Source organism: Podarcis pityusensis (assembly GCF_964106645.2).
Source record: "Podarcis pityusensis genome assembly, chromosome: 5".
In the NCBI taxonomy this organism is placed as follows: Eukaryota; Metazoa; Chordata; class Lepidosauria; order Squamata; family Lacertidae; genus Podarcis; species Podarcis pityusensis.
Genome location: NC_138032.1, coordinates 64,744,551 through 64,772,432, shown reverse-complemented (window position 1 = coordinate 64,772,432; position 27,882 = coordinate 64,744,551). Strand labels below are relative to the sequence as shown.

General features: G+C 42.5%; 1 protein-coding gene and 1 long non-coding RNA gene across 4 annotated transcripts in view; one reads left to right on the top strand and one right to left on the bottom strand.

Annotated features, from left to right (window-relative positions):
* The window catches only part of SLC16A12 (solute carrier family 16 member 12), a 50,166-nt gene that overhangs the window by 4,079 nt on the left and 18,205 nt on the right, over nucleotides 1-27,882 (bottom strand). The window contains exons 2-7 of one of the 3 annotated variants that reach the window (XM_081004565.1): nucleotides 25,304-25,373; nucleotides 16,742-16,959; nucleotides 8,008-8,111; nucleotides 4,272-4,415; nucleotides 1,867-2,458; nucleotides 827-1,086 (exon numbers count right to left, since the gene is read on the bottom strand). In XM_081004565.1, the coding sequence (XP_080860691.1) occupies nucleotides 827-1,086; nucleotides 1,867-2,458; nucleotides 4,272-4,415; nucleotides 8,008-8,111; nucleotides 16,742-16,851 (1,210 nt within the window). In that variant the 5' untranslated portion in view covers nucleotides 16,852-16,959; nucleotides 25,304-25,373. Of the gene's footprint in view, nucleotides 1-826; nucleotides 1,087-1,866; nucleotides 2,459-4,271; nucleotides 4,416-8,007; nucleotides 8,112-16,741; nucleotides 16,960-21,201; nucleotides 21,336-25,303; nucleotides 25,374-27,882 lie in introns of those variants that run through there. The other 2 variants (XM_081004567.1, XM_081004566.1) reach the window with 2 other exon arrangements.
* On the top strand, nucleotides 9,413-21,926 carry LOC308476782. The gene is made up of 3 exons (XR_013986090.1): nucleotides 9,413-9,844; nucleotides 10,135-10,357; nucleotides 21,725-21,926. It is a non-coding gene; the product is annotated as an uncharacterized lncRNA (long non-coding RNA).

Genomic DNA, 27,882 nt, shown 5'->3' with positions numbered 1-27,882 from the left:
AGGTCACCCTTGAAAATGTGTTGATGATACCTGGTGAAATCTCGAAAGCCAGAGGACATGCTGAGCATTATGACAGGCAGGGCTTCCACTCTTTGCATTGCCAGGTGCAGTGCAACTAGAAGCAGGTGCAATCCAAACTAGAAGCAGCAGAAGGTATTATCATCAACAACCTCTGTATCCCATAGTCATCTGCATGGATGTGGGTTACCCTGCTTTGTCCTCACAATAATCCCATGAGGAGGGGTCAGGCTGAGAGCAACTGAGTCCCAGTCCCCCAATGAGCTTCACAGCTGAGTAAGAGTTTAAACCCAGACCTGCCAGACTGTTTGGTCTGCATAGCTCACATAAGGCAAATGGTTCCAATTTCTTCGGCAGATAATTTGAGTTGCCTTGACGCAGACATTTGGTGGCAGTGGCAAACGCTGCTTCTAAATAGCAGCTCAAGAGTATCCACAGGCGGCCTTTGCATTAGAGCGGTTAAGGAAAACAAGGTGTGATTTTGCACTGAAAGTTCACAGTGAGAGAATGAAGAAAAATACCCAGAAGACAATGAAGAAATCTGTTCAGATCTGTCACATATTACTGGCTTTAAAGCAACAATGCAGTATGGTGTCTGCTGTTTTTTTCGTTTCCTCTTAACTGGACCTCTCTAGGGTCCTCTTTCTTGCATTTGCCTTGCATACAGAAGGAATGTATTGCCCTCTGGTGTTCAGTTTAGTGCAAGAGGAATCCAAACAGCGATTGGAAAGAAAAGGAAGGAGCCGGTAAAGCCATGTACTTGAGATTCATACATAACCAGGGAAGCTGATTCACATACAAAACTGACCTGCAACAGGTGGGCTGATTAGGTAGGGTATTGCGTGAAGGAAGTACACCACCCCAAGGGCGGATGACAAGGAAGCCGTGCCCACCACGTCCGCAGTCACCACTGGGAGAAGCGTGATGTAGGCTCCATCGAAATACCCAAAGGTGAAGGAGAAAGGCACAAGGAGCGGAAAGCTCTGGAGAACTGGAAGGAAAAGGCAGCACAGGCCATCCATTCCCACCGCAAAGAAGTAGCAAACATAACGATACTTCTTCAAACACCTGCAAGGCAGTAGGCAAGAGAGTCAGTTGCAATGAAGTAATATTTATTTCATCTGATATCTGTGATCTTCACTGTAGCTGGGGTCTATCTATCTATCTATCTATCTATCGGCAACTCCATGGGCTGATCCTCATGTTTTCTGCCTAGACATGCTCTGTTGCATTTGTTGGATTTGTGTCTCCTTTGGTTGTGGACTCTAGCCTGTAATAAAAGGGTAAAGGATCCCTGGACAGTTAAGTCCAGTCAAAGGCGACTATGGGGTTGTGGCACTCATCTCACTTTCAGGCCAAGGGAGCCGGCATTTGTCCACAGACAGTTTTCCAGGTCATGTGGCCAGCAGGACTAAACCGCTACTGGCACACACAGGACCGTGACGAGTGCCAGAGGACACTGAAACCTTCCTGCTGCACCAGTACTTATTTATCTACTTGCACTGGCATGCTTTCAAACTGCTAGGTTGGCAGGAGCTGGGACAGAGCAACGAGAGCTCACCTCATTGTGGGGATTTGAACCGCCGACCTTCCGATCAGCAAGCCCAAGAGGCTCAGTGGTTTAGACCACAGCGCCACCCTTGTCCCAACTAGCCTGTAATATTTAGCAGGGACACGCAGTCCGAGATGTACTGAATAAAATGGATACCACAATAAAATTGTTAATGCTGAAGGGGGGAGGAAGGAAAGATGCACTCTTCTTAACGTGGAAAATAATCCGTGGGGAATGCAATGGGGGTCATTATCCCACATCACCCAGCTTTCTATGTCATCGCTCTTGGCCATTACCGTCTATCTGTCAGCCATCCAAAAGTGATGTTGCCAATGATGTCGACGACCCCAAGGATGGACATGAGGAAGGCCGCCTGCTGATGACTCATCCCGACCCTTAAGGCATAAGGCACCAGGTAAACGAAGAGGGGGCTGCAGCCGTAAGCCATGAACAAGACGGACACCGCGAGCACCACAAAGTCCGGCATCAGCAGAAAGTGGTACTCCTGCCACGAGCACTGGCACAGGTATTTGTGGGACCAGACTTTGATCAGAGGGGAGCAGACCGACCACTGTGTCAAGTCCTGCTTCTGTGCTTCCGGCCCAAACTCCTGCTCCGAGAAGTCGGGCACGCTCTTGCGGTCCTCTTTGCCCGCAACCGGTCTCATCAAGGCACCGCAGACACAGAGGTTTAAAACAAAACCTCCCAGGATGAGCAAGGCTCCCCGCCAGGAAAACTGTTCAATTAGGAGCTGGACCACCGGGGCCAGGATGAAGGTGCCAATGCCGCTGCCTGACATGGCCATCCCATAAGCCAGGGCTTTCCTCTTGTTGAAATAGTTGCCCACCATGGCTATGGCTGGTGAATAAGAAAGTGCAAATCCCAGGCCTGGAAGAAGAAAATCACAAACACATGCAAAACATGATTTGTTAGCAATGCAGATTCCATCACTGTTTCTTTTCTCTGTTAACCATGCAAGAGGCCAATGAGATCAGCATAAAGAAAATAGCCCTCCTTCCATAGTTTGCTCTCAGATTTTTGCTATGTTCAAGAGGCACACTGAACTGAGGGCTCACCATCATATCTTGCAGCAGTGAGTTCCATAGATGTTCTCATAGTAATTGTCATTCAGGAAGCTGCCAAGGCACGAAGGAAATCTGCTAGTACAAAGTGCTGGTTATTTTTGGGCAATAGCTGAGCTGAAGGCTGATACTGAAGCACTCGCACAATATGTGCTATAACAGGGACCTTTTTTTCTTAGCAAACAAGCTATTGGCAGCATTTGAGTACAGCATTTCTACAAAATTGTTATTAAACTGCAGGGGTCTGTGCACTAAGCTCCCATCACCGTGGCTATAATGCGAGTTTTAACAAGTCAGCAATTTCTGTGTAAACATTTCCGTTCCTCATCTTTGAAGAAAACGAACTAGCAGAACATTGCAGGTTATTACACGCACGCACGCACGCGCGGCTGAAATCACTGGGGATGATCCTGGGCAATGTAATCAGCTGAAGATGCTGGTTCCACATTTAAATTTAGTGAATTAACCACAGAAGGGTAACTGGTGTGCTTACTTCACACTGTCACAATGTGTGGCCTTTAACTGGGGGGATCATGTAATCACTTGAAATCTGATGAACTTTCAGAATCCAGAGTTTGAGGGGCAGAATTTTCAGCTGCAGACTTGAGAATCTTAGTGAGAAGTAGTGGGAAATTTGACCAGAACTTCAAAAGGTGTCATTGGTGAGCCTCACATTGTAACACCAACATTTGAACAGCCATAGGCACACAATTATGGCATTCCACCAAAACAACAAACCTGCATTTCTGAATTTCAAAATTAAGATCCCCTTGTGATTTTCAACATTTGAATTTGCAATCTGAGAATCCAAGTCAGAATTATTATTATTTTTTCAAAAGTAACCTTGGCTTTGTTCTGATTGTTTCCTTCATATTCCTGATTTTGTTGACCAGGTTCCCTCCTTTTCCCCTCTCCACATCTCACCATAGTTATGGTTCTCACTGTATGGCTTTGTTCAAGTCACTGTCTCCTTACCTCAGTTCCCAATCTGTAAAATGGAATTATGGTGTCCTAATTCAAATACATAGTTGGGAAACTGACAGCTGGTCATACGTAAAAGCGTAAGATATTCTGATACATTAACAGATATGTCTACTAATGGAGGAGGAGGGGAGAGTTTCCACACACACCCCACACCCCATCTTCTTTCCTCTCTGCAGCCTTCAGTGTTCCTCCACAAATATGCTCTGAGGGGTCCCTCAACCCTTCAGGACAGATTTTCAGGGACTACCAGGGGCTGCGGGTGGAGAGAGAATCAGCCAACATCATCTCCTCTTGTCCTCCATTAGTGGCTGCCTCTGGTGAAGCAACAGCACTAGGACGACCATCTGGATTTTAGGCAGCGGCTGCAGCCCTAAACACACACAACACACACACAAGTTAGTCAAATTAGTCTCCTGAGCAACATGCATGGAGCTCTGCTGCAAGGCTGCAGTCCTCTAGATGCCTATCTGGGATTAAGTCTCAATGAATTCAGCAGCAGAGCTTATTTCCCAGAAAAATGCACAAACTGGATTCTCAGAGGAGGTTCCTGAAGCATGGAGATTAATAGTGTTGATGCTACTACTACAACAACAACAACAACAACAACAACAACAACAATAATAATAATATGATACCTGTAAGAATTCCTAAGGAAAGGTAAAGATGCTCTAGGCTTGTGGCAAAGGAGCTCAGGATAAGTCCAGCAGATGCAAGAAGTCCTCCCAGAATGATGCCCACTTGGCAGGAGAGGTGATTGCTGATGAAACTCCCCAGTGGAGCTTAAAATGAAAATGAAGGCAGTCAGTGGGGTGCATCTCCATTTGAACACACGTACTTTCACATGGACCAGCATGCACATTGGGGATAGATTTCTGTGTACTAAAAAGGGATACACACATATCTGTGGTGCTCCCAAATCAAACAGAGAGAAAGGACGCCATAGGTTGTGCACCCTACTCTCCATAAAGCTTTCAACCATGGCTGTTTCCCCTCCCCAAAAAAAAATCAAGAACGGTGGGGAGGGGGATAAAAGAAAATATTGGCATCCACTCTAGAGCCCAGGTGATTTGCGCATTTAAATTAATAACACACTCCGTAAGTTATGTTGAAATGTTATCCTCCGACGAGGAAAAAATAGGTTCTATGCCCCATAATGACTCTGTGCATCTCATAAATGAAATGTGGGTAGAGATTATCTCATAAGGGAATTGCCAGTGAGTGATGATTTGCAGATGGGGAAGCAATAGACATACGGGTCAAAGGAGCCCATGTCATCCCCTTCCCAGGTGACACTTGACAACAGATGTGAGTTGGGATGAGCAGATTGGCCTGTTTCTACTCTGTCTCAGTTCTAAACATACCCATTCATAAATCTGTTCTGTCTTTTTTCCATGCTGGTCGGTGAATTTTTTTAAACGTACAAAAGTTCACACTGGGTGGCGTTCGACTAAATGTTATTCAGAGTAGGCTCACTGAAGTGAATGGGCTTAACTCATTTCAGTAGGTCTGCTCTGAATAAAACTTAAGTCAAATACCACCGTTTTTTAAAAGGTCTTTCATGAAAAGAAGTGCCAATTCCCTTCTGCTTGCGCAAATATGGCTTCGGAGGCCAGGAAGTGAATTGTACCCTGTGAGTTTTGCATTTCAGCTTGTGTAATTACAGTCACACCTTATGTTACGTTTCCTTCACGTTGTGGCTTTTCAGGTTACAAATGCGGCCAACCCAGAAGTGTTTACTTCCAGGTTTGCCGCACACGCAGAAGCAATCTGTGCACTTCATGCATGTGCAGAAGCGCTCTATTGTGCTTTGCACACGCGCAGTAGCGGCACTCTACTTACGGACCTTTGGGGTGTGAACAGCACCCTGAAACAAATTGCGTTCATAAGTAGAGGTACCACTGTAGTCCAAAACAAAGCGATGGGAGTGCATCCTAAAAGTTTCTCCAATCAGTACCTGCCTTAAACTTTGATTCCCTAAAAGGTATACAAGTCGGAGCTAAACAGTACAAATTGAGAGAATTTGCAGATGACTTAGTATTGACATTACACGAGCCAGAATCTAGTACCAAAAGAGTTTTAGAACTGATTCAAGAATTTGGTCAGGTTGCAGGATTTAAACTGAATAAGTTAAAAACAAAGGTTTTAGAGAAAAATTTAACAGCGATTGAGAGAGAGAGGTTTCAGAATGAAACAGGTTTAACAGTGGTTAAGAAAGTGAAATACCTGGGGATTAACATGACAGCTAAAAATGGGAACTTATTTAAAGACAATTATGAAAAATGCTGGACTGAAGTGAAAAAAGATTTAGAAATTTGGTCAAATTTGAAGCTTTCACGGCTAGGCCGTATTGCTGCGATAAAAATGAATGTATTGCCTAGAATGTTGTTCTTGTTTCAAACATTGCAAATTGTGGACAAAATGGATTGTTTCAAGAAGTGGCAGAGAGATATTTCTAGATTTGTCTGGCAGGGCAAGAAGCCTAGAATAAAATTTAAAATACTAACGGACGCAAAGGAAAGAGGTGGATTTGCCCTGCCAGACCTTAAACATTATTATGAATCAGCAGCTTTCTGCTGGCTGAAAGAGTGGCTACTTCTTGAAAACACAGACATTTTGGATTTAGAAGGTTTTAACAATGTATTTGGATGGCATGCATATTTGTGGTATGACAAGGTCAAAGCACATAAAGCATTTAAAAATCATATTGTCAGGAAAGCATTGTTTAATGTCTGGATAAGATACAAGGACCTACTTGAAAATAAAACCCCAAGGTGGTTGTCACCGATGGAAGCGAAAGCTCTGAAAAGCTCAATATGGAGGCCAAATGGCCGAAATATTGGGAAATTTTGGAACAAGAGGGAAATAAATTGAAATTGCAGAGTTTTGAAAAACTAAAAAATAAAGTGCGAGATTGGCTTCATTATTATCAGATAATGGAGGCATATAATCTGGATAATAAAATTGGCTTCCAGGTGGAAAAATCAAAATTGGAAACAGAACTGTTAGATTCCAAAACTAAGACTTTGTCAAAGATGTATAACTTGCTGTTGAAATGGAATACTCAGGATGAAACGGTGAAATCTGCTATGATTAAATGGGCACAAGATGTTGGACATAACATAATGATGGCTGACTGGGAACAGTTATGGACCACATGTATGAAGTTTACGGCATGTAATGCCTTAAGAGAGAATATTATGAAAATGATATACAGGTGGTACATGACACCAGTCAAGCTTGCAAAAATCTATCATTTGCCCGATAATAAATGTTGGAAATGTAAAGAAACTGAAGGTACATTCTTTCACCTTTGGTGGACGTGCCCAAGGATTAAGACATTCTGGGAGATGATTTATAACGAAATGAAAAAGGTATTTAAATATACCTTTCTGAAGAAACCAGAGGCCTTTCTCCTGGGCATAGTCGGCCAATTGGTGCCAAAGAAGGACAGAACTTTCTTTATGTATGCTACAACAGCAGCAAGAATTCTTATCGCAAAATATTGGAAGACACAAGATTTACCCACTCTGGAAGAATGGCAGATGAAGGTGATGGACTATATGGAACTGGCAGAAATGACTGGCAGAATCCGAGACCAGGGAGAAGAGTTGGTGGAAGAAGATTGGAAGAAATTTAAAGACTATCTACAGAAATACTGTAAAATTAATGAATGTTAGAATGATGTTGGATTGAAGTTAAATGGTTTTTAGCAGCAATGTTATAAAGGAATATGTAAAAGTGGATTGTTAACAGGTGATAATCTAAAGTTACAATATATTAAGATAAAAGATTAAGATAGAATCAAAGAGGGAAAGGATTTGCTGAATTAACTAATTTGAACAGGAATACAAAAAAGGGAGGTGTGAGGAGGTCGGGAAAACAAGCAAATGAAAGATATGGAAAGACTAATCTGTTTTTTAACTGTTTTTATTTTGTATTTTCATTTTCTATTTTTTTTTCTTTTTTTCTTTCTTTTTTCGCTTATTTTTGTATTATGTTGAAACTTTAATAAATATCTTATAAAAAAATAAAAAATAAACTTTGATTCCCTAATTACTAAAATGCATATTGTGTATTTTAAACCATAACAGGAAAGCAGTGCACTATAAATGAAATGAAACAACTGGAAACCAGAGAGATTGTGTGGAACTGCTTGTTCTGATCACCAGGCAGGTCTAAACCAGAAACTCTGCTCATTTAGTTCTGGTTTTTTATGACTATGTATCAAACCGTTACTAAAAGGAGACGTGCAGCACAATCTTATGCATATTTGCCCAGACGGAAGTCCTACTGAATTGAATGAGACTTTTAGGCATAGGACTGCAGCCTAAAAGTACTTCACCCATACACACAATTGATCCAAATACTCACCACAAAACATTGTAGCACAGTCTACTATGGAATGGATCCAAGCTGTCCGGGCATAATCTTGAGCAAAGTAAGTCTGGAACTCCACAAAAAAAATTGAGATGCACCTGGAAAAAACACACACATTTAATTCAACATGTTAAGCTACTGCAGTTAAAGAATAAATGCAAACTAACTTAAGATGTATGGTGGATTCCAAGTGAAAGGCAGAGAGTTGCATTCAACATGGTTCCTTGTGCTTTTTGAGCTAGGAATGTCAAAGCAAGGGAAAGGGGCATGGAAATTGCCATAATTCACGTGTTCACCCGAGGGCAGGAATGGAAATAATAGAAACGAATATGAGCACTATTAGCTATCTATATCTATGTATCATCTGTCTATATCTATCTATCATCTATCTATCTATCTATCTATCTATCATCTATCTATCTATCTATCTATCTATCTATCTATCTATCTATCATCTATCATCTATCTATCATCATTTATCTAAAGTTAAGTAACATTCATGGACCTTTAGCCAACAGAATACTCCCCACTGCTCAACCAAAAAAACCCAAATTGTGGCACAGAGGGATTGTGTGTGTGTGTGTGTGTGTGTGTGTGTTTTATTAAATTTCCTGTTTTACAATTTCAGATAAACATTTTACATACTTAAGATATCACTGACTTCCCTTCTTCTCTTTCCATGGTTCATTTTACATATCTTATATCCCTGCATATCTTACAAAAACTATACCAGTTGGTTTTCCATTATTACATCCATCAAAACTTATTTACACCATTGAATTTATCTTAATACTGCCAGCATTTTCAGATGTACAGAATTATTTTAAATATATTCAATAAACCTTTTCCAATCTTCTTTAAATGTATGTTCTTCTTGTTCTCTTATTCTATATGTTAAGTCTGCAAGCTGTACATATTCTGTCAACTTAAATTGCCAATCTTCTTTGGTTGGGGCCTTGCTAGTTTTCCATTTTTAGGCTAACAAAGCATGGGCTGCAGTTGTCGCATACATAAACCACCTTTTCTTACACGTAGGAATTTCAGTCTGAATTATCCCCAACAGAAAGGACTCTGGGGGGTTTGGGAGGGGGAAAGTAATTTTAAACATTTTTTTCAATTCATTATAAATCATTTCCCAATACTCTTTTACCCTTTTCCATGCCCAGGCACAGAGGGATTTTCAAGGGTGTAGGGGAGGTGAGAGTTGGGGCTCCTGTGTGCTGCCAACAACAGTTTCTTTGGTTTGAAAATATGCCCCCAGGTCCCAAAAGGTTGGTAACTCCTGATAATCAAGCAGCCCTACCATTAGCAAAGCAAGGAAACCTGAAAATTTTACAGATTTCTTTTTTTGGGGGGTGGAGATTAGCATTAAAGAATGGCAAATTGTCCATTTCTCCTCACCAGTGTGTGGACTCCATTTAGTTTTTACTTTGAGGGCACCAAGGGGCCTTGGAATGTCTTTGGGCTCAAGGCCCAGTTTGTTATTTCAGGGAGACTTATTTTTAATAGAGTAAGAAGAGCCCTGCTGGATCAGGTCCATGGCCCATTTACTCCAGCACCCTGATCTCACAGAAGCCAGCCAGATGCCTCTGGGAAACCCACCAGCAGAACTTGAGCCCGACAACACTCTCCTCACTTGTGTTTCCCAGCGACTGGCACTCAGAGGCCTGCTGTGTCCGACTGTGGAGGGAGAATATGGGCCTCGTGGCCAATGGACATTGACTATTTAGCCATGGATTTTACCCTGTTGTGAGGGTTACTGGGCCCCTTCTTTCAAATAAGCCCTCTGATGGCAAAGAGAAATGAGAAAGATTGCTTCTGTAAGAAACAGGTGGGTGACGGTGGCTGACCATCTTTTGCGTAGTCTCAGACTAAAGCTCCTATCCCAGGTATGCACAGAGCCTCTACAAGCAGATGCATTGTTCTGAACAACACAGATCTACTGAGTGGTGTTCTTATGAAGGAATACGAAATGGAGCTTGAAGCTTATAATGTTTATGTCCGATTATTGTGATCTATACATCAGTTTTCACTGTTCTGTGCAAGACACACACACACACACACACACCCAAGAGGTGTGGATTAAAAAGGCTTTTCTCCATTTTATCTTGCTTCACACAGATAAACAAGCTTCCTCCTGGGGAAACTGCAAACATGACAGAAAACTGCCCTTCCGAGGGGCCCGTGTGTGCACAACTGATGATTAATGGCAGTGTTTGTTTCAAGCTCATCATGATACAGCATTAACTGAAACACGTTCACCTCTGAAAAACAACTCGGAGCTCTCTTTCCGTGCCAGCTGATTTGGCTGGAACACTGAGGCCCATTTTCATGTGCTCCCCAGGTATGTCATCTGTCACACTTGGTATAGCTGCAAGATATTCCTCCTGGTCTATACTCTGAGGCTTCAGTCTCTTTCCTCTAGACAACTTAGCAGACACAGCCTGCAGTGTTAAATATTTGGCTGGATGTTTCTGCCCTCTTTGGGTTGGTGGGAACAAGATTCCATGTGTAATTCTATTTCTTAAAGTTTTATCATCAGGAAGAAAATGGAACTGAAGCCACATTTGCAAACCAACAGAGACAGGCTTGCCTAAATCTCCTTCACACCTCAGGGCCAAATGCATTTTAATTTGTGCAATGCACTCTTGAACAGTCCTTGCACAGTTTGTGAAAAGCGGCTCTGAATCAGTGTTGTAGTTTGCATGATATGTGTTATGTGGATGAAGAGCAACACCTGGTGGAATAATTTTGTCTCCAAAACACATGTGTATTATGGACTTCCAGGTTGGCGCCTCTGGCAATGGCGGATTTCCTCCGATCAGGAGGAATCCGCTCCGTGGAAAACAGGGTCTGAACCGCCGCGGCGAGGCGGAGACCCATCAAAAACCACAGGCGGGAGAAGCCTGTGGACGTGGGATTCGTCCCTACTCGCGGGGAAACCCGGTTTCGGGGATCCGGAGTGACGTGGGGTGAGTGGCACGGTGCTTTGAATCGACTGCTTCTTTCATGGAGTGAAGCCCCATTGCTGTTGCCGGAGAGCGCTGACTTTTACCTGTGGACAATTGGATTTTTAACAACTGCCCGTGAGTAGAACGGAAAATTGGATTAAGAAATTTTTTAATTTGGCACTGAAGCGGGAAGGTCTAAACAGGAAGTCCGCCTTCCGCTTTTGTAGATAGATCAAAGCAAAGACACGGCAAGCTAGAGTTTAGAAAGTTGTTTGTAAAGGACCAAAATTCCATCATTTAAAATCACTGAACCCCCCCTTGGAAGCAGGAGAAGAGGGGGGAACCTTTTTTAGACTGTTTAAACCTGCAGAAGAGAGAGTAAAGAAAGGCAATTTTCCACCGTCTTGAACCTGGGAGCGGGTGTCAGGACAGACGTTCTGGGGAAGTTCATTGACTATGGAGAAACGTTTTGACAGATAGTTAAAAGAAGAGAAACATATTGATTCCATTGTTCCCCTTCGCATTTAAAAGGAACAAAATATTGACAAAATATCCGAAAAAGGAAAACTTTGTTGCTAGATCTGCTTTAAAAAAAAAAAAAAAGGATAGATACAAATAGAAATTGTTTCCCCTAGAGGGAGCTTGTGAAACTGTTATTAAAACTGAACTGGGGAGCTTTGCAGCTGCAATAGATTAAGATCGTGGGACCAGACTTCAACCTTGAACAAGAATGTACTCGGAAGCTCTGGTGCTTGCTTTTTGCAAGACAAGTGCTTTATTGGAACAGTTACATGAGAAGATGGATTTGATGACTGTTGCGATCGGAAATTTTGGACAGGCAGTGGGTACCTATATAGAACCCACTCAGGAATTAATTCAGGAATGTGCTTTGACAGATGAGATGAAGGAGGAGGCTGTTGCTGGACCTCGGGTGGCAGAGATGGGGGGAGCTGTGGCCCAGCAGGAACATGAGTTGTTGGAATTGACGAATGAACCTAGAAAAAGTCAGATTTGGCGAGATGGAGTTCTGTTTGGTTTGGAGATGGGGGGTTGGACTGACCCCCCTATGCAAGGATGTTTTGATTTTTATTTTGATTTTTCAAGTCTGGCCTTGGGCTGGGGGGAGCTCGGAGTTGTGGGGGCCTCTAACTTTGGAGGGGCCTCGAAACATGCCTTCACATACCATGTGGATTTCAGTGCAGACTATGGAAAAGGGGCTGACGTGTTGAGAAGGGACAAAAACATTGTCAAGTTGGAGTCTCCCCGAGTGAAAGCAGCAGAAGACAAAGTAAAGTACAGGTACAAATATGAAGAAGACCTGCGGAAGGGACATAGAAGAGACTTAAGAGCTTCGGACATAAGGTCACCAGGTTGATGGACTAGATGGATGGGATAGAAAGGACTGACAAAACCCGAGACCAGGAAGAAGAGACGATGGATGAAGATTGGAGTTTTAAAAATTCATTTAGAAAAGTATTGTAAAATTAATGAGTATTAGAAAAATGTTGGAATGAAATTATTGGGCTTTAGCAGAAATGTTAAAAAGAATTTTGTAAGAATATGTAATGGTTAAGAGAATTTGGTATAAATAAGATTTAAGTTTTAAGTTTCAGGATTTTTTATGGTAAGATAAGGTTAAAATAGATTAAGGTAATTTAATGACAGAATATTGTGAAAGATGGAAAGGATTTGCTGAGATAATTAATAACTAGAATACAAAAAGGGGAGGTGTGAGGAGGTCGATGAAATAAGGTAATGACAGTTAAGGATTTGGGAATATTGGATTTGTTTTTAATTTTTTTTGTTTACTTTTGCTTTTTGAATTTGATGTATTGTGTGTTTTGTTTTTTCTGTTTGACTCTGGTTTTTACTGATTTGTATTGTTTAATTGTTACTTTTATCTACTTTTTTCTTTCCTTTTCTCTCTCTTTTGTTTTTTCCTTTTTATTTCTTTGTAACCTTAAAATTCTCAATAAATATCATTTAAAAAAAAAAAAAACACATGTGTATTACGCAAACGCTGAACGCTGGCCAATTTTTTCTTCTTCTATTTTCTATTTTGAAGGAAGGCAGTATCAGATATTTTCTGAATATCTAAGATGCTTGAAGAGTATATATAGAGAAGGGGCCTTCTTGGGTCACTCACCCGTCTCATTGAGGGTAGTCGTGGAAAGGGATTGCACAACCAATGTCTGAGACATGAGTCATGTCAGGCAAGTCCTCAAAAAACAGGGCAGAACCAAGAAACCTGCTGTCTCTCTCTGTCTCTCACGTTGCCCACCGAGACAAAACAGCATACAGCCCATCAGGTATGTGCAGCAGTCCCATTGGATAGGGATCTTTTTTACTGAACAAATATTATTATTAAACAAACTTAATAATTACTTTTTGAACAAGTGTAAATCATATTACAAAGCGTCTTGGTCATGGGAAATATTTCCTAAACTGATATGTCACGTTCTGCACAAGGCGGCTCACATCAAAATTATAACTTTTTAAAAAGTCACCAACTGTCAGGCATGGAGAGTCCTCCCCTCCCTTCGGAAACTTTACAGATAAGAATTAATGAGCAGTTGATAGATTTATAGTCCTTTTATTACAGCATCATGTCGCGAGTACAAATACACAGCTCTCCGGAAGGAGGGCAGTTGGCTAGTCTAATTCTCCTTCTGACTTCCGCAGCATTTTGGGTGTCAATGGGAAGTTCGTCCCTCCCTCTGACTCCTTTGCTCTCTGATACATTTGGACCTCTGAGTCCATGGTGAACGGGGTGGGGGTCCCCCACACTCTCAAGAGACGTCTCAACTAGATGCCCCCTCTCTTCTGGTTCTCTTGTCATTATGTTGAAACTGGCTAACTCCTCCCTAAGCTGTTCAGGTCCTGTCTCTCTCTCTCTCTGCTTCTGAACATGTGGACAAGGGGGGAGACTCTTCTCCCTCCAGCTCTCCATCAGAGAGAAGCTGGTCTGCCATAGAATGCATTCTCCAGTACTCGCCTTCAGACCATTCCCTGACACCAACATTGCAACCAATCAATCAACATTAACAATGGTTGGGGCAAAAACTACTCAGAATACAGATGGCAATAATTTTGCGTGCATTCAAGTGATGTGCAGCCACCAATGCATGGGTCCCTTTGGACAGGGGTAGAATGGGTTTATGTGTGCTCCGGTGACATGTATGTGGGCCAAGAACACCCTTGGGTGTCGCCTGTACAGGGCAAGACAACCTTTGAAAAGTCAAGGGGGAGCTGGTTTGTCAGGATTTCCTTGGGTAGAGACTCTGACAAGGAGGCAGTGCTAACAAGAGGTCGTCCTCACCTTGGTTCTTTCATTTGCTATCCTCTTGCATAATTTTTGGAAAGGTTGTGAACTTAGGCCAGTGCTATCACTAAGCAGAGTAAGCCTCAGACAGCAAGATTAGGATGTGATGAAAGAGCAGCGAGTTGTATAAGCCACTTAATCTGTTATTGGATAGAAAAGACCCTTGTGGCCTCGGGTGCTAAGACTAATTTTAGTTATTTAAAGTACTGTTATCGGCCACCCCAACCTCTGCTGAGCAGTGCAAGATACAAGGGGTCTTGGCACCCAACCAGGGCTTATGTTTCCTTTGGGCACAATGGAGGCTGTAGGGTCTTTATGAAATATGGTTTGTTATTTACACCTGAGTCTGGATGGAGAGAGGGTTCTGAGCATCACATCTCAAGAGGGACTTGCTTGCTACAGCGACACAGCACTGGATTTAAATGCAACCAAAACATAATTCCTGTTCCTCCTCCATGCAGCTTGTCCGTCCCTCGGCCCACATGACCTCTAGCCCCACCCTTCTTCTTCCCCAAAACCCTTGCTAAAAATGCAAGCCAAGCCTCGTTTTTAAAAAAGGACATTTTCCCCTGTGGTGACATCACACCCACTGTTACCCTGGCAACCTCATTTGCTCAGCCTCAAGAATCTGACTGGTCATCAGCACCTTTGTATTCCTTAACGAGTCCCCACCCCAGGCTATGCCCAGGTCTGGAAAAGGAGCTTATTCTGCAGTTTTACTAAATCCAATGCCAAAAACAGTACTTTTAAGTTGCCTTGTAAAGGTCAAACACCACCACCACCGCAAAGGCAGATTACAAAAGAAAATGCAATGCAGTACAATTGCAATTAAAACTTCACATTTATTAATAAAAGCAAGAAATGCACACATAAATTATCCAAGCAAAACTGCTACAGGAAAATAATCTCAGAAGGAAATCAGAAGGAAACAAAGGAGGGTATCCAGGGCTCTCCTGGATATGTATGACGATGGGGTTTGAGGAATCCCAGCAGGAAATGTCTTCTAGAAATGTGAGGCCACTGTGGCCTCCCTCTTGTGCTCTCCACCCTCTCAGTGGCAGGCATGTGAGGGCCTCCGTTGCAGATCTTAACATATGGACAGGCTGCAAAGGCAGTCCTCGAAATAACTCAGATCCGAAGCATTTAAGTTTTCAAAGCTAAGATGCCTAACTCTGATTCCCAATGGTTTGATCTGCTCCCCGCCCCCCACAAATTCTTCTGTCCTGCTCAAAATAGATTCCCAAGAGCCCACCAATTTTGAAGGTGGCAGCAAAATGGAAAAAAGTTGGCACAGTGCTGAGGTGGGCAGAGAAGCTTCAGCCCCGTGCCCTGATGGGGATGCAAACTGCTCCCTGCTAAATAAATATAACCACCTCATTTTGAATTGGTCTTAGCAATGCACTGGCAATCAGGATAAGTGCCTCGTGAACCAATTGCCAGGCTCCTAACAGGACACAGCCAGCTGCATTCTGTACCAATTGAAGTCATCTGGTTGGCCGTACCGAGAAGAGAACATTGAGCACTGGCCTGATCCAGCAGGGATCTTCTTATGTTCTTGGCAGTCTTCAAAGACAGTCCTATGTGAAGCACGTTGCAGAAATCCAGCCCGCATATCACTAACACTTGGATAACTGAGGCAAGGTCAGACTGGTGCACAGTTGGCATACCAGTCTAAATTGGTAAAAAACACTCCTGGCTGCTATCACCACTCGAGCTTCCCCAGTTGGCATGGAGAACTCCAGAATTCTACTTTTTGTCCTCCAGGGGAAGTACATGTCCAAACAGCACTGGTTGCAAGCCTCCATCCACTCACTTTATCTGGATGGAACCCATCTTGTCTGGATTCAGTATCAGCTTGATGGCCCTCATCCACTCTATGGGTTGACTAACTCAAAGCCAACAAGTTCAGTAGGTGTACTCAAGAGTATGACACAGCTGGCTACAACCCTACATGTCTTTGCGGCTCTGCAGAGGAAGGTATCAGGGATGGTATCAGGTATCAGAGGAAGGGCTCAGAGGAAGGTATCATGTATCAGGGATGCAGAGGGATGTCACATCCATAGTTCAATGCACTCCCCTCAGGTGATCCACCTGGGTCTTTCTCAGTGTATGTGACACACTTTTAATGCTGCCTTAGCAAAGCAATCCTGCTGTTATTAGACTTAGAATCATAGAGTTGGGAGGAACTTTGAGGATCATCTAGTCCAATCTCACGCAATGCAGGACTATGCAGCTGTCCCTGTGACCTTGGTTTTATCAGCACCATGCTCTAACCAACTGAGCTATCCAGTGGACTGCTGTAATCATTCTGCAGATAACGTGGCTAAGAAGTGTCCAGATAAATTAATTAACATCCTCCATTCCTGGACCACGAGGTAGTATTTCCCACCGCTTTCAGGCACGGGATAACAATAACAAAAGCTGGGTGAAGAATCACACCCATAAACGCCCTTACCTTGTTACAGCTCTCGTGCAGATAGTAACAAGGAAGCAGCCGATCACAATCATCCACCCCCAGCCACCATCGGGAGGGGAGGCGCTTAAACCTTTCCTTGGTGCAGCCATGGCTGGGATAGGGAGTCTTCCTTTCTGTCCAGAGTCACTCTGCAAGACCTGCCAGTTGACAGGCAAGGCATGAATGGAATGTTACCTGGCACATGAGTTATTTGACATCTGAAACAAAAAAGCAAAAAAGAAACAATAGGGAACAGATCAAAGCAAACCACACATGGCTCTGTCAAAGGCCACTATCAAATAGTTCAATGGAGAGGCAATCTTTATTGTTTAAAGTTAAGCTTTTTATTTTTAACTCCCAACAACCGCAGGAGTAAATTCTATGCATTGTTGGCAGCAGCTGACTATGGGCCATATTCGCCACTTTAATCCAGAGTCACTCCATTGATCTCACTTCATGTTCTGCCTCACCCATAACAGAGGGAATCTCTGTATCTGACAGAAAATCTATCATCAGAATATTTTTAAATCATAGCACATTAACATTCAAAATGCATTTGAATGGACTGAATCCTGAACTGCAATGTCCTGTTGTTTTACTTCGATACTTGGGAGCTGGTGAGGTGAGGTGGCTTAGAGTCCAGTCCACAAACCAATATTTACTCAGATGTTCCATTAACATCACTAATTCCTAAGTAACCATGCACAGGATCACAGCCTTAGATGTATGATAGAACATCTGTGTTCATGTAAGAAGGAGGAGGAGGAGGAGGCGGCCTCACAGGCTAATCTTCCAGAAGTGCAGAGTAATGACTCTTAAAAGGTATGCATGCAACTTTCATGGCTGAGACAATAGCATTTCGCCCCAGTGGTGGAAAAAAAAGCACTTAACGTCTTTCTAAAGTTGGGAAGGGTAGAATGTCAAAGGCATAACTAACATCAAGCAGCCCAACTGTCAAAAGTGCCTTTGAAGATCATCTCCCTTATAGCTTTGCGTGAATGAGGAACTGTATCGGCAAGCTGGAATTTAAAGCCAGACCAAAGATGGGCACCACTAAATCCCAAAGACAGCCAGCCAGTTTCAAATGCAGTCTCTGCAGAATATGCTTCCTTTTCCTAGACCCATTCCCTATTTGTTAGGTTTAAAAGCTTTTATACTGTATACAGTACTTTTTAGGTTAAGTTGCCCCTCAGAGGAGTTTTACAACCATGTTCAAATATAAATCCATCAAATCCAAAGGAGAAGCCAGTAAAAGAAATAAAATATCCAGTTTGGTTCCAGTCATATGCAAGCCAGCATACCAACAGAATGACCCAGGTATCTCTAAAGAATGTGATGTTGTTCATAGTTTTATTCAAATGGGTATATCATGGTTTTATTATTGTTGGGATTAATTGTGCTGTAAATCACCATTAGGTGAATAGTGGTAGGCAAATTTACCGAACGAAAGTGAATAAAACACCTTATACCTTCATCTAAAAACCCACACAACCTCTTTCATTGGACCTGTCAGTTGCTTGTCTGTACTCCTGTCAGGGCCCAATTTTAGAGTCTTATTGGACAGGGGTAGGAAGCTGTGTTGAACGGATTCCCAGTTCTCAGAATTCTCAGTTCCCAAAATTCTCTGGGGAAAACCTTAACAATTAAATGGATATAAAATCTGCCTCATAGATATGAATGGATTTTCTAACTGTGGTGTTGTATAGTTCTCAGAATTCTCTGGAGAAAGTCTTAACAATTACACTGACAGGAAAAACCTCCTCATATTTATGAACTGTTATTAGTTCATAGTATGGATATGCCCTCTTGTTCATCTGAGAACAAGGGAAATGGCTTCCTGGTCAGAGAGCCTAAATTATCTGGAGAAACCCTGGAGCTAAGACACTACCACACTTTCCACTACCTTACTCAAGCAAAAGCACTTCATTTGGACCATCAACATTAACATTCTGTTGCTCCGTTGAAAAGGATGTTTCTTCCCCTGCTGAATGAAGAATTCTTTTTAAAAAATAATAATAATAAAACAACTAAGCAAAGCTGTCTGGTATGTGATATAGTTTTCCTTGGAGGGAGACCTAAAATAGCCCAGCTGCAGCCTAATCCTTTAGTGGTTGAACACACAATATTCCTGCTGACAAGAATCACAGGCAGTCCCTTGAAACCTTATCCAATGCCATTTCTAGGAGGGAACTGAGTCCATTTCAAGATAAACAACGATAAGCAGCTTGGAAGAAGCTTTTAGTTCCATTTCAGCTTTATTAGCACTGATCTTGAGGCCAACTCTAATGTTATGGCCCCACATCATAACTAACAATAAAGTACCAGGAATGTGCCCAGGACTCGCATTTGTAATAGCTTGCGCAATGGTCCCTACCTTGACAGAACTCTGGTGTGGTGCCAGCCAGGCCAGGACTTTGGGGCAGAGGGCCAAGGTCCCGTTCAGTGGAATGAGCTGTTCATAACAGGCAGCAGTTCTGCACATTTCCCTATACCTGTATATCTGTGCTGGGTAGAAGAGTATTCATGTCTTTCATCCAGTTGTCAAGGGTCTCCCTTCTTTATTTTTAAAACTGTGATCATTAAAGCTGCCTCGTATCCTCTGCTGTGCATCAAGTGCCCTGCTTGAACATACACACCAACTCCAAGTGGGATGTGGTTCTCAGATCAACAGGAGATCTGGCAGGAAAGTACTTCCTAAGAATCTCAGGATTTTGCATATTAACTTTTATGCATGACTTGTTTTAAACATTTACATTCCATTTCCCCCAAACGTTTCTATAAAAGCTGCTCCTTTATAGCCGTGCACATGACTTACATGCAACCACACCAAAAGTGGAAGAGAGGTTCGGAAGAAGGGTGGTGAGATGAAAAGGAGGGCAGGACTCCTGGCACCTTTAACAGCTGCAGAAAATCAGGATTGCAGCAGGGGGGCCCTGCTCCCCCTTCCATCTGACCACTCTACTCAAACTGTTTTAAGTGCCGAGTGAAAAATCAGTCTGCTTCCAGAAAGAGGTTTATTATGTATCAGTGCTCCACATGCACCCAAGATTATTTCCAGTGTCCTTGTGACATAGTGAACATTAAAATGTCAGTACCTAGCTTTCCCCAATCTAATCCAGATTTACCCTACCTGAAGGAAATCCAATGAGTTAAAAAAACAAACACCTGATGCCATAACAACCCATTGTCATGTTTCTGGAAGTGCCCTAAAAACCATTACAATCCCCACCCCCCCACCCCGATAATGGTGTGCTGCCTTTAACTCATGCCTGAAAGAAATGCAACAGGTACAGTTTCCCCCTACGCCACGCTACTTGCTTGTCAGACAGAATGATCCCCTCCTCCTCTCTTCTAAGTGCTGTTTTGGGGGCTCTCCCAGCTGTCCGATGAGGATTTGGGGAAGATGCAGGGGAGGGAGCCCCACTGCACGAGAGGAAGCCATTGCACTGGTTTCTGTTAGTGTGCCAGCTAAATTTAAACCAGTCCTAAGGGTTGCCTTCAACCAAGTCTTACTCAAAGTAGACCCACTGAAGTTTATTGACTAACTTCGGTTCATTAATTTTAGTGGGTCTATGCTAAACAGGCCTTAGTTCAAGACAACCCCAAGAGACTTCGTCTGGAAAACAAAGGTGTCAAATCTAAATGTGACCTTAAACCTAGAGCTTCTCTAAAAGGCAGCGATTTCTACCTGCTCCTGCAGTGAACAACACAGGATAATATCACCAAGGCAACAATAAACATCCATAAAAATGGCAAAGGTAGTTTCTCTCCCAAATAGGTTTTATCTTAAACATAGCAAACACAGTACATAAAGAGTTCACTTGTAATATATCAGTGGTTCAGGTTTAACAAACTGAAGAACAGCGTCCTCTTTCTATGCTCCTCCCGATGGAAACATGCAGATGGGGACAGATGTACCCCTGCTTTAAGTCGTTTACATACAGTCTTCTCTTGTTTATAATTTACTACAAAGCTCGATGACTAAGCTTTTTAGTGACGAAACGTTGGATTACCGGAACGACGTCCGAGCACTGAACCACTGGTATATCACAAGTGGACTCTTTATTACTGCATTTGCAATTGTTCAAGATAAAATCTGTTTTGGAAAGAGAAGAAATGAACACTGAACCACTGATATATTACTAGTGAACTCTTTATTGACCGTGTTTGCTATTGTTTAGGATAAAACCTATTTGGGAAAGAAACTGCCTTAGCCATTTTTATGAACGTTTATTGTTTGTTTGCAGATAGTTGCCTTGGTGATATTATCGTGAGTTGATTGCAGTACTCATTGTTCATTTTTTTATTGTTATTCTCCTGCAGTGGGCAGCTGAATGAAGGAGCTGTGTGTGCTAGGCTGCAGTCCATTCATGCAGGGAGATGGTGAGGTTGCTTTAAGAGCTGCATGGAAAAGGACATCTCAGTGGGTGTGAAGTGTCATGCAGGGCGAGAAGCTGTACCTGCTGAAATGCACTCTTCTGCATTGCTTTCAGTAGGGCATTCGTAGAAGAGAGTTTACAATCCCAGTTACCTTACGGGCATATTGAAAGGATAGCAAATGAGCCTGGATCCTGCAACTGGCAGCTGGCCTCTCTAGCCCACTAAGGGACTTCAGGGGGAAAGGTCACCGCCACACCATACATTTAAAGCACATGACCTCCCCCTCTGGGAACTGTAGTTTACTCCTCACTTAGCCCCAAACTGCAGTTCCCAGAATCCTTTGGGGGGGGGAGTCATATGCTTTAAATGTATGGTATAGATGTGACTTTCTACTGCTGGACTTTTTCAGACCAGGAAGCAGAGGCAGCTGTGAAGCCTGTAGTCAGAGCAGTGAAGGAATGTTCAATGGGAATAAAGAAAACACACCATCCATGGCCGCTGTGCAATGTTAAATTAGGCTCAATCCTGCACCCCACGAAATGATAAAGAAATTCTAAACCCTGAGAATAAGGAGGAAAATTGAAGATTTATTTTTTTTTTCAGGGGAAGAAAACATGGAGGACAGGTTTCGGCACAGAACTAATAGAAATATCCTGTTGAGGCTTTGTTTTTTTTAGGGCCATTTGGAAATACCATTGTATTCATCTTAGTGCAATGAGACACACCTTCCTAATCTGTAGATCAAATGTTGGGGAAATTAATCTCTGTATTTCCTCAAGGCAAAAACATCACCAGCATCACCATCACCGTGGGCAAGAGACTTTGAAGAGCAAGCATAGCAGCAAGTCAATAAAATGGAAGGTGTTTTTCCTAGGTGGTATCTCTGTGTTTCTGTTGCTTGGGGGGGGGGGATTTCCCAGAAGTGAATAAGTGATAGGGAAACTTGATGAAAACTGGACAGCTGTTAAAAGCTCAGCAGCCCCATGAAGGACGGGAATGGTGAAGCTAAATGGAAATCAGATACATCAGAGTGAGGATACTTAATCTGCCTCAACTCTAGAACTCGTGAGTAGTCGCCATCTAAAAACACGTACTATGAGAAGCTGTACATGTAACAGAAGCCAAAAGCGGAATAAGTACAAGCTCTCGTTCACATCAACATGAAGTCAGAAACAGCATCCACTTGGTTGGATAACTGCAAAACAGTGTGGGATTAAGTATTAAGGGCTAGACATGATACAATGGCAGCACGTCAGCTACATTGGGAGCTGAAGGGGCACAGGATGGAGCCTGAACAATTAGAAGGAAAGGAAGCAATCAGAAAACCAATGGAATTTCTGACATTTTCTTTTAGGCAGTAGACCCCACACAACATCACAAGGTTGTGTGTCAGTGTTGTTTCTAAATGACACCTCAGTTTCAAACATAGAACTTAGAAGCCTGATGATCAAGGAACAGAAACCCAATGGGCACACCCCATGCTTAATCACCCCATGCTTTGGACTCGGGCTACATTTCCCATCAAGATCTCTTTCCCAGACCATTACACCTGTTCCCTTGTTAAATACAGGGTTGCCATGTGAAACCGTCCTGCCTCTTTAAAAGCTGCAAATCATGATGTCGCTGTAATCTTTCTCACTTTGTTTTCCCCGCAGTCCTCCCACCCACCTTTTCTCCAACCACACCTTGTTCCTCCAGTTATTTAATTAATACCTATGTAATATGTATATAGCACAGAAATCCTGGACTGCACACAAACCCTGACAGAAAGTGCAAACTGGGTACATGATCTTGAGGGAAAACACTTACTGAAACCAACCAACCAACAATTTCCATTAGTCGGCATCAGAAGTAAGTTCCAACCCTTTGTGGATTCCAGGGGAAGAATTTCTAGGTCAGAGAGCCAGTCCTGGAGGCAAGCTGGAGCTTCAGTATTCCTAATTTTGAAAAGAAACTTGAGCAATGACCTATTTAATGAGCACTTCCAGTTCCTCAACTATATCTCTTGGTATTTTCCATCCCTAATTAGTGCTCTCTCATTTTTACATGGATGTAAGTGAGGTCTTCCTTGCTATCAGGGTGGAAATCAAACAAGGCTAGGATCAATTGTTTCCTAGTCTTGAGCATGAAAAGATACCCAACCAGACCCACTGGCTTTTTTTTAATCAAGCATGTATTCTGATAATGGACAAAATCCATTACTAGTACTATAATATTAATCTTTCTCAATGGCCATTACTTCCACTTATTGCAGGTTTGCTTTGTGCGCTATGCTTCTGAAAATTATGATGCCTATCATTGTATATCATCAAGCCTCATTGTATTGATTCCACCCTCTCTCAACTACCACCACTGTTGACCATAAGGGGATTTATGGAAGCAATAAAAGAACATATCCAAAAGTAGGGGATGTCCACAGCTCAACCACAAGAATCAAGTGAGATTTCTTTAGACGTATGGGCTTTTTAAAAAGGGGGCTTTAACATGTCAGTTATTGATGAACATGTTGCAACAATGAGGCTCAATACTGCAGTGCAGCCAGCAATGCAAACACAAATCATAAATCTGACAGAATCCCCATTAACCAAGTTATTAGAAACTCCTTGCTTTAAGAGCTCATTGAGTTTGTGGGAAATGGGTGTGTTTCAGTATACGCTGGAGTTTCCACAAAATTTCACCTAAAGTAAAACCAGAGGTGAATTTGGAAAGGCCTTGTTCAACTAAACTGATCTGTAGGGACTACGAGAGAAGTTGTTGCTGTTGCTAATGTTTTATAAGCGGTAAATAAGAAAATGAGGTTGGGGTGTGGATGCACTCACACAAGAGATCACACATGCCTCATTTATTTTCACTTCCAAAAACCAAGATCTGTTGTATGCCACCGTAGCCCACTTGCCTAATATGGCACTGTATTGGCAGCACCAAATACTCAATTCCCAAAATTGACTTGAAAACTTATTCAGTGCTCCTGAATAAACCAAGTTGCCTAGAAGCCATAGGTTGATCGAGCAGCTTTGAAGCAGCAATCCTCCCCACCCCCGTGTGAATTCTGAGGTGGTACAGTCCTAACAAGGAACAGCGTAGCTCAAAGGTGAGAACAGATTCCTGAGAGATGTTTGTTGACCTCATGTAAAGGTTTGGATACATTTGTGTCACCCTGGCTGAACCGCCTCCAAATCTCCTTTGCCAATCCCGCTTCAACCCTTGACCTGAAGTTGAGGCAGTCACAGAGGATAAAGAACATACTGCTTCTGTTTCAGTGCTGCGGCTGCTACAACTGCTTCTGCTGCTATCAGTGCCAATGTTATTTCATATCTATTAGCAGGCAACTGTGTATCAAGAACACACACGGCCTGTGAGTTTATCCTCTAAACCAGGTGGGACTAGGATTTTAAAAGAGACCAAAAGTTTTATTAGCCAGCAGAGAGGTTCAGAAATGAATGAATGCATGAAATTGTATTGCAACACAAAAAAAAATTAGATTTCTAAATAATGTAAACAGTTTGGAATGGCAACATTAGTTGTTGTGGTTTTTTTAAGGAATAAAGGCAATATGTGGGGCTACCTCTGAAGACGGTTCAGAAACTTCAACTGGTGCAGAATTTGGTGGCCAGGTTTCTCATCAGGGCAAGATGGTTTGAATATATTATATTGCCCCTGGCCCAACTGCACAGGCTGCCGATTACTTTCCGGGCCCAATTCAAAGTGCTGGTTTTGACCTTAAATGGCTCAGGACCACAAGGTCCACCTCCCTCCATATGAACCAACCTGAATGTTGTGATCATCATCTGAGGCCCTTCTTTGAGTGCCCCTTCTACAAGAGGTCTGGAGGCTGGCAACACAAGAACGGGCCTTTTCTGTGGAGGCTGTCCATTTGTGGAATGTTATCCCTAGGGAGGCTGACCTGGCACCTTCATTATATATATTTAGGCACCAGGCAGAAATGTTTCTCTTTGACCAGGCCTTGGGCTGATTATCATTCCAAGGCCTTTTAAATGTGTTAATGGAGTAAATGATTTTGCTTCCATTTTTGTTTTCTTCTGTATTTTGTGTTATGTATTTTGCATTCTTATTTTGTATTTTTGAGTTGTGAACCACCCTGCGATTTATTATAATAAATAACAGTAATAGCAACAATAATGTAAACCCCGTGTGTATCTGAATCCGTAACGCTTTGCTTACCTTGTGGATTTGGGAGCTGCCGGGATATGTACTTGTCAGCAGATCAGAGCAAAGAGATGGAAGGACATATCTGTAAGTAAATAAACGTAAGGTGGTTCTTTAAAAAAAAAAAGAGGGATTTATATAAAGATCATTGTACGTCGCAACATGAGAAGCTGGCCATGTCCACACTTTTACATCCATATCTTACATTAAGGAGTTCAAGAGGAATGGCAGAGGAGTTGAAGCTAAGATGGGAGATAATCCTGCGCCTGATAACATGTAACATCAGGGGATTGGCTCCACACTCTTATCAAAAATGGTCCACGGAGGGTAGGATAATTCTGGATCTGGCTCGCAAGGTGAAAAAAAATTCCCTATCCCTATTTTATACTGTGGTCACTCCAAAACACACCTCACCCCAATTTTTGTCAATCAGTAGCCATATTGTGTTACGCTGAAGTCTAGATTTGGCACGTGTTCCAAAGATAAAGGCATAGTCAAGATGAGTGCTACCACTAGGCAGCATGAGGTAGTTCAACTCAGGTGGAAAATCTCGGAATTGTCTTAGAGTACATGACTTCTGCTCTCATCTTAAGTCTAGAATAGAATCGTTGGGCTAAAAGCAACACCACAAGCAAAGTATCAACTGGATAAAATGAAATGAAACAATGAAAGAGAAGAAAAAGAAGTGGAGGTCAAGGGAAAGCACTTTTTCTTACCTATATGGACGTTAGGAAACTTTGAACTGGTCACACAACTAATGCTCTAGTCTTTCAGAGAGAGAGAATCGCATTCCATAAGTTTAAAGGTAACTGGTGTGGCCAGGCAAGTCAGCAAATTCTCTGTGCTCAATGAGCAATTTGGAGTTGCTGAATAACTCACATTCCCAAATGTCTATTTTTCTGTATTACACACTTTTCTCAAAAGCTTTATTTTGAACTCCCACAGTAGAACAAAAGAAAAAGACCATGTTGTTATCTGAGTAACCAGCCAGCAGTAACTGCATGAACAGGGAATGGTTATTGGGGGGGCAGGGTGTCCTACAGATTTGCAGAGGTGCGCTCCTGACTGTAATTGATATGGACAAAGGTTTTCAGGAGCTGCCATTTTCTTCCATTTAGTTGTTGATTCTCTCCCCTGCCTTTCTACCCAAGAGTGTTACATTTAGAAAAAGAACCCCAGTCCATTTTGCCATGTTACTTAAGTGTGCTCATATTTCAATAACTTTTTAAAAAAATAATCAAAATAAAAACAAAAACAACCCAATAACACACACACACCCCCCGATAGCATTGGCTGTCAATCATCCAAAGGCTTAGTTAAAGAGGAACATTCTTGCCCTCATGCCTTTTAGGAGAAGTAGTGATTTTTAAAGAACAACTGCTTACCCCTTCTGAATAGAAATTTTGCATTTAATTAATGAAATGACTGGTTATACTATACCACAAGATCTGAAGGTAGTTCTGTTACGCTATCTTCAGGATTTGATCAATGATATTTTCCTGAAGTACAGTGGTACCCCGGTTTAAGAACAGTCCTCTTTAAGAGCGATTTGGTTCACGAACTTCGCAAAACCGGTAGTGTCCCAGTTTGCAAACTTTACCTCGGTCTAAGAACAGAATCCGAATGGTGGAAGGGCATTGGCGGTGGGAGGCCTCAATAGGGAAAGTGCACCTCAGTTTAAGAACGGTCTCGGTTTAAGAACGGACTTCCAGAACGGATTAAGTTCATAAACTGAGGTACCACTGTACTTGTAAATCCACCCCCCGCCAAGCCTGAGAGTGTGTGTAAACTAAAGCAGAGCTGATTTGGGATTCTAGCAGGAATCTGAGGCAAACTAGTCATGGAAAAGAAACCTGAGTGAGAAGCCTACAGAGTGGACTTTTCCCATTGTCATTCCATCCCTGCAGGATCCCCAAGAACATGCTCTATGGGGAGCCAGCTTCAGGCACTAGGCCTGTTGGCAGACCAACTCTGTGTTACAAAGATGTCTTCTGGAACATGAACTCCGTTGTATGTTTGTGCCTGGAGACAAACAGCCAGGTTGTGCTTCCACAGCAGTGACCAGAGGAGGAATGATAGCTGTGAGGATTGCAGAAAGAAGAAACACCATGGTGCACCTGTAGCAGCAAAACCGGACACCTTCATCTGCCCCAGCTGCAATCCAACATGTCTCCTCCGCATCGGTCTCTACAGTCAGAGCAGGCACTGTCCAACAGCTTGACCTCATCCTCAATGGCACACTCCTCCATTGTCTCCTGAGACAGACGGATGCCAACAAAAACTCAGGGGAACACTTCATGTGTCTGATGAAGTGAATTGTAGTCCATGGAAGCTTATGCTTTAAGAAATGTGTTAGTCCTTAAGGTGTCACAAAACTCATTCTTTTTTGCAGCAAGAGACTAGCACAGCAGTTGTCTGGTAGCCAAGTGGCATGGGAAAATATGGAATATCACAGTCTTACTAAATCAACATGCTATAGAAGTGAAAGACTGACAAATGAACATCAGAAAAATAGGCTTATCCAAAGATGGTATTTGCAATGGTTTGCATATACTGTTTTAGAATAATCAACTATCTACTTAGTTTCCCTCTCT